Source organism: Thunnus maccoyii, chromosome 1 (assembly GCF_910596095.1).
Source record: "Thunnus maccoyii chromosome 1, fThuMac1.1, whole genome shotgun sequence".
Classification (NCBI taxonomy): Eukaryota; Metazoa; Chordata; class Actinopteri; order Scombriformes; family Scombridae; genus Thunnus; species Thunnus maccoyii.
In genome coordinates, this window is record NC_056533.1 from 17,303,093 (window position 1) to 17,310,290 (window position 7,198).

Sequence of the window (7,198 nt, forward strand, 5' to 3'; positions counted from 1 at the left end):
AAAATGCCCACGTACTAATTTTAAAACCCTATGAAATGATATTTTATGTTTACATTTAATTAAGTGATCCTTGGCTCTGATAATCAGCATCCCAGTCTGTGCAGATGATTGCTGCTCCTCGTCTTGGTGTGCTGGTCTGTCTGATTGAGTCCCTGGGGCTCTCTCTAGGCAACAGTTTGCACACATGTTGGCGCATGATCAATATGTACATAATAAGTTACATAACAATAGTATAAGGTTATTTCAGAGTCAATGTTCTGCCCTCTTGACTTCAAGCTTTATCCTGATGATTTGTTTCCCCCTCAAACTGGTTTCTATCATTTACATTCACCTAACAAATAAATACCATGAAGCTTTCATGTGTTTATTTTGTCAAATGGTTTTTATGAGCTCTTAACTCACAGGCAGGAAAGTTGCTGTTGCTGCTTGTGCAGGAAGACGAAGGCTCCACTGCTCTCTTGTGGTTCTGGACTCCCCACTGACAGGCAGTCTGCCATCATCACTGCAGGAGTGAGATGCTGGTCTGCTGAAAATGTTCATGCATTAGTGGGTTTAGTTGCCTCATACTGCCAAAACTCTCAAAGAGGGAACGCATACTGAAGACTTTTTACAGACGGAACTGGAAAGATCTTTGTGCAAAGATGGATGTTTTTTTACTATTACTATCCCTCCATTTGTAAATTTTTGCACCAGAGCGTGATGCAAGTTTTCCTGTTCTTCTCTTCAGGTTCAGGTCGTCATCCCAGTTTCTGTCATTTAGTTTCCTCAAACTTTCCACTAAATATGTCATTAAGCTTTGATCATAAGGTTTCTTAAATAACCTTTTCAGGTCCATCACCTAAATTTTAGGCCTCAGAATTGTTGTTGTCGCTCTGTCATGTGAATTAAAGTATTGAGTATAGTTGGAGCTTCAGGGAAACTATGCAGAAATTGCGATAATGTATTTTTAATTAATGTATTTTAAAATTAGAAACAAATTAAACAAATATAAACACATCAATCGAGATGCCCCATTACTCTGTAGCACATAAAGCATAAAAAAGGTCAGACAGGATGAACCTTTGTGTGTTTGACTCTGTCAACAACAACAACAACAACAACAACAATTCTCCATGTCTATTAGCCAAAATGGAATAACTATCACTTGTTCTTTCTATATAATTTGTGCTGTCCCTTTAAATGAAGGTGTCTTGACTTTCTGGATCCCAGTAATAACAGGTTGCCACCTCTTGAGGACCCTATGGAGGTAGTCTAGTCAGTTAATTGTTGCTGTAACTGGGGGTGCAATCACATGTGACATCCCTATGATAGTATGTCCTCATAATTGGTGTTGTCCATTGTGCTGTCCCTGTAATCTGTACTGTCCCACATGAGGAACCTTCTTGGCGACACTTAGACTGCCTCCAACAGTGACAATGTTTGATCTGTTACAACCTGGCATCATGGCCTTCACATGTAAATGAAATTTAATGCAGTGGTGTAAACATTCATCACACCTGCCTGGAGTCTTGATGTGGTTACCATTTAAAAACTATTTAAATTAGCCTTCATTTAAATTCTGGCCTTTGATAATCATATGTTATCCCAAACTTAAGGGTCCAAACCCTTGTGTAAAAAAAAATCTACATATGAAAAAAGACTACGGGTTAGTAAAAGAAGCATTTACATGCTTTATTTCATAACTTCCACATAAATCCACATAAAATAAGCATTTACATCAAATCAACTACATTTATAAGAAGGATATTCTTGACAACAGCTTACACATACAGTAGGATAAACTTTAAATGCACAATCTAATGATTTATTATGATGTTTTGACAAACAATTTCATTTTTCAAGCATATTTCTTTATGTATAGAAAACATGTACTTAAAAACCCCTTTACCACCTGATAGCAATTATGTTAATTATGAAGTTTGTACTGTAACCAGCACTTTTGGTGTGTGTTTACCACTACTAAGTTACAGTAGCATAGATTAAAGTATTTTAAACCCTAAAGACACACACAAAAAAGAATAAAACATAATGAGACACACTTAGCCACATGCATCGTTTCTACTCCCTTAACAGTGTTTTCAAAGGAGAAGTCAATTAAAATTATTTTAAGCCCAAAGACAAGGGGTCTACTTTTCAGTCATTACAGTAGTAATGAAAACAACAGCTATAGGTCTAAAGAAAAGAGTAAATACGCCATCTAGTGCATGCAGGCAAGAAGCACAGTACACTGATGAATGAAAGTCAAGTAGAGAGAATTGCAGGATTTGTAAGATTGCTGCTTCTATCTTATGACTGTTCTTATAGATCCTAATGAAACATTTTCAAACAGAGACTAATGGTGACAACAAGTGAAAACTATAGATACTTTTCAAAGATTTTATTATAGATAGTTTTCCATACAGGATTTAATATTACTATTACTACTGTAGTAATATTACTACTTACTGTTACATATAGGTTATGGAGGGTATGATGTGAATATTTAAAATGAGACAGACCAACAATGGTCAAGTGAATAACATCCTTTCAAGCAGTTTGTGTGTTTGATTTGTACCATTGTACATGTTCAGCTGTTCATTTGAGCCTCTGTGGCCATAAGGAATGTTAATTTGTTTGTTTAACTGTGGCATGAGTGTCATGTTTAATTAATGTAATTATTACAGACAACTTTCTGTTTTAATTTATGTGCTGCTACTTTCAACAAGGAAATCCTATATATTGAATTGATATGTTGATATATGGAAATTTAAAAAAAAAAAAATCATATTCTCCTTTCCAAACAAAATTAGATATTTTATTCAACGACAACATAATTTTAAAAAGCTTAAAGTGCCCCTTCACTTGAAAATGTGTTTTTCTGCATGTTTCAGCTTCACTGTGCAGAATGATGTATGTGCAGAGTTTGACACTAGAGGGCTGTTTTCATATTTATCTGCTGAAAGTGGAAATTTTCTCTGTGCTCATTGAAAAATAGGCTCAGCCTATGAGCAGGATTTGTGACATCACAAATAGTTTGGAGCCAATTCTGGTCCAAAATACAACTTACACAGGTGTGATGTGGAAACATGAAGTCTACAGTGCACGTAAATTAAGAATGGACTTTAAAGTGAAGTATGAGACATCTTGTGTCAGGAAAACTTTAGAAATGAGAAATATCTGCATATTTATAGATTCTGGAGTTTTTAACGAGGGAGGAGGAACAGATGCCATTTTGAGGATTTTAACGAGGTAATTATACATTTTTTTGTGGAAAAGCACAAATTATTAATCAAAGTAGAATATTTTATATACATCTAAAAACATGTCTGGAGGGATCTTTAATGACAACACTTTTATTTTGAATCCATTGACATCTAACTTCCTTCTGCCGACTCGAACCTGGCGAGGAAGACGAACCTCGGTCGTTGTCTGCGGACGAAAGGACTTCGCGGTGAGACGCACAGACAAAAAACAACAATGAACACTTTTGAAAAGAAGCTGGCGGACATGATACATGAACACCCAAATCTCTACGACCAATCCCGGCGGGACTACAAAGACAATCTGAAGGCGCACGTGTCGTGGAAAGAAATCGCAGAGTCCATGGGAAAGTCTGAGGAAGCGGTGAAGCTGAAATGGAAAAATCTACGCGACAAGTTCTGTAAAGCGAAGAAGCGAATGGCGAAGAGAAACGTCCCCCCGCTAACAGACGACGAGAACCCGGTGGAGAGGCCCGTCCCGGTGCTGTACAACCAGCTGGCCTGGCTCACTGCCTACGTTAAACCCAGAGTAACCGCTGGCATGGGAGACACCGACGAGGTGTGTGTCCACCTGTCAGTCCTGTATTAATTAAAAAATGTATTCACATCCTCGATTTTAAATTAGTTATTATCTAACTACTGTTAACTTAGGCCCATGGAAACATAGCCACTGTTAACATGACTGGCTACCGATGTCGTCTCTATTCTGTGACGGTTCTGTATTCATATAGTCATCTTTGTACATAGCTGTCTGTCACTATATGTCATTAACTTCATTTTCAAAACCATGGAAACGTCCAGCCACATCATGACAGACGCCTCATTTTATTTCCACACCCGTATTCCGGGAAGACCCGCCCTACTCTGCCTCTGATTGGCTCTGACTCTGATTTTCTAACCCTAAACTAATCATCTCACTCTTCATGCCTGAAACCAACCAACCTAACCAACGAAGGCAACGAGTATTAGCCAATCAGAGGCAGAGTAGGACGGGTCTTCGCGGAAAGCGGGTGGGGGAATGATGCGCAACGTCACAGAATATCCGGGTTTAGCTTTTCAAAGTAAAAGCAGTTGGCGGAAAACCGACAGTTGACACACAGGTGGGACAGAGTAAAACATTAAAAAAACTGCCGAACACTTTATAATAAGGTTACAAATCATATACTTAAAATCTAGACATATACCTTAAGTCGAGATGAAATGAAAACTGCCTTTTTAACCCTTAAAAAAAATCAATTTCTTTGTATTCTTATATCAAAATTCAATCATGTTTTCTTGCTTATGTAGGCTTGAACCAACCCATTTCAACCAATAATATCATGACATCCACCCACACTTATTTTTTATATATATTATTTAATATATACTAATAATCATAATGATATCAACATATTTTATTTTCCTCTGTAAACTTCCAAGCAAGTAGAAACCCAATCAAAGCAAACCTGTCTTGTTCCCTGCAGGAGGTGTAGGTTGAACAGACTTTGATATGTTTGGCTGTGATCACCCAAGAAAAAGAAGCATGCATGAGAGAAGCTGCTGTTATCAGGGTTGTTGTTTACTTCTCTCATCACTCTCATCATAGGCAGCTGGAAGTGGAGATGACATGGAGAAAGAGCGAGATAAAGACGAGAAAGAGCAGCATGTTCCCCTGCCTGTCGTCAGCACTAGTTTCCCTCTCGTGGAGTCCTGCCCAACCAACCATGAAGAGATGGGAGTCTCTCTCAAACGTAAAAGGCAAACAACCACAGAAACTGAGATAAGTTCTGCAGATGCCCTTACCAGCCTCAGAGATGAAGACGAACTGTTTCTGCTCAGCCTTCTGCCTTCACTGAAGAGGCTCACCATTAAAAAAAGAATGGAGGTGCGGATGAAATTCCAGCAAGTGCTTTATGCTGCAGAGTTTGAGGACTGAAGAGCTTGTTCAAAGGAAATTTACAATGATTGTTTGAGTATTCAACCTGTAAATAGATTTTTCGAACCATTATAACTCCTTAATATTTATTTTTGCACACTTACCCCTATAAGACATCAAAATATAATGTAAATATAATGAGCTTTATCCTTTGAAAACAGAGAAAAGAGTCTCTCTTTCTGGATGTTGGCAGTAGAGCCGCCCCTTTGTTACCAATAAAAAAATGAGAGTAAGCATATAATTATTAGTTAATTTGGTGCACTTTACAGTAAAATATAATGCAATCAAAAACAACAGCCCCAAAATAAATCATTTTGAAGCAGGTTTGGTTGACACTGTGTCAGATCCAACTAATTTTGTCCACATCCATTTATGTAATTCTTTTGTCTAGAGGTATTGGTTGATTGATCTGATTAATGTGTCATATGTTTTGTATGAAAGGCTCTCTACACAACAATGTAACAACTTTAAACTCCTTGTCTAGCTCTGCTCGTTGGCTTACGGTTTCCAGGTAAACCTTGATGACTGACTAACAGCACTATGCCAGCTCACAACATAATGAATTCTGGTATAATTTGAAATGACTGCAGTTATTTTGTTTAACATATAAGCTACAAAGTTAGGAAACAGTCAGTTCCATACAATTTAGTTCCAAAAACTGTTCTGCTTTCTAACGCTGCCTGATTCATTTCACACATTTTTGTAGATTAGACAGAGACACTGACTGTGAACAAATATCTCCTCTGTATCTTTCTGAAGGGAATCGTTTCTACTGTATATATTTTGCAAATAAACATGTTGTTGCTTCTGAAAAACATTTTTTCCTTCATATTTTTGCTTTCCAGAGATTTTAGAAAGTACTCTATTCAAATTTAAGAGTAGTTGCTGCTGAAATGAACCAGTTTCATAGATGAAAGGCGCAATGTCTGATGCAGATATACACAAATGGTCACCCTGTGCCGAAAATTCTGCTATTACTGCCTAATTGTTTGATGGGTCTTAATAAAACACACTCTAACAATTTTTTTTTTCATTTATAACTCTTTAATTATACAATGTAGATATTTTATAGACAAAATCTACTGATTGGGCCTTAAAATATTTGTATTTTTATCGTCCCTCCAAGAGTGTAAAAATCTCATCTTTCATCTTGCTGCTTATTTGTTTCCCTTTGTTGGTTTATGGTAAAGTAGTGACAGAATTAGCCTCGTCTTACATTTCAGTGAGAAGTCTTTCCAGCTGCAGTGATAGCATTTCATTCTATTAGCTGCAAAGTCATTCACTTCCACACAACACAAGACCGATTTCTTTTCTGTCTCAACAAGGTCCGGCCTCTCCATTGAGTCCACATTCAGGGATTGGTCTGTAACGACAGGCTTGACCCTCCTCGCTTCAACATTTGGGTGTTTTCATTCACATCTTAATATATTTCATTCACATGAACAGTATATGCTAATGTGTGGGTGTGTATCTCTTCCTGTTGTGTGTATATTTTCTCTCTGTCATTCCTTTGCTACCCCCTCTCCTCTCCTCTCCTCTCCTCTCCTCTCCTCTCTCCTGTGTTTATGCCCCTTCGAGCTTCCTCCCTCATCTCGCTTCCTTCTCCTCCCTTTGCTGTTTTACTCCTCAACCCCTCCCCCTCTCTCACTCTCCCTGCTCTCTTGTCATTGGGTGCTGTGTGGGGTGATGGTTGTGGTTTCTGTCGGTGATGTCTCCACAGCATGTACCGGTTTACTGCTTCAGAGCTACAGAAGCTTGTTCTGATTTAACTGCCTTGCAGCACCTCCAGATTAGAGATAGATAGATAGGTAGATAGATAGATAGATAGATAGATAGATAGATAGATAGATAGATAGATAGATAGATAGATAGATAGATGTTCATAATTGCTGTGGAAGTATGGTACTATCTATCATGGGAAGTCACATGGGAGCCACTAACTGCTGCCTGTAGCTGCTGCGACTGGACTGGGACGACCACACTGAAGCTCTTGCTGTGCGTTTTGCCAGGAAGTAACAGTTTCCACCGAGTCATTGCCTCTGAG

General features: G+C 38.1%; 1 protein-coding gene across 1 annotated transcript; it reads left to right on the forward strand.

The window, feature by feature from the left end:
- The first annotated feature begins 3,363 nt into the window (after nucleotides 1-3,363).
- Nucleotides 3,364-5,971, forward strand: LOC121898280. The gene is made up of 2 exons (XM_042413262.1): nucleotides 3,364-3,798; nucleotides 4,825-5,971. Exons 1-2 carry the CDS (start codon nucleotides 3,457-3,459, stop codon nucleotides 5,152-5,154), a joined length of 672 nt encoding a protein of 223 aa, XP_042269196.1. The 5' UTR covers nucleotides 3,364-3,456; the 3' UTR covers nucleotides 5,155-5,971.
- Nucleotides 5,972-7,198: the final 1,227 nt, after the last annotated feature.

What these genes read in the sequence shown, in the direction of transcription:
- LOC121898280 (XM_042413262.1), top strand. Translation starts at nt 3,457, where the DNA reads ATGAACACTTTTGAAAAGAAGCTGGCGGACATGATACATGAACACCCA. An exon ending in GCATGGGAGACACCGACGAG is followed by an intron (nt 3,799 to 4,824) that starts GTGTGTGTCCAC and finishes CTCTCATCATAG; the next exon opens with GCAGCTGGAAGTGGAGATGA.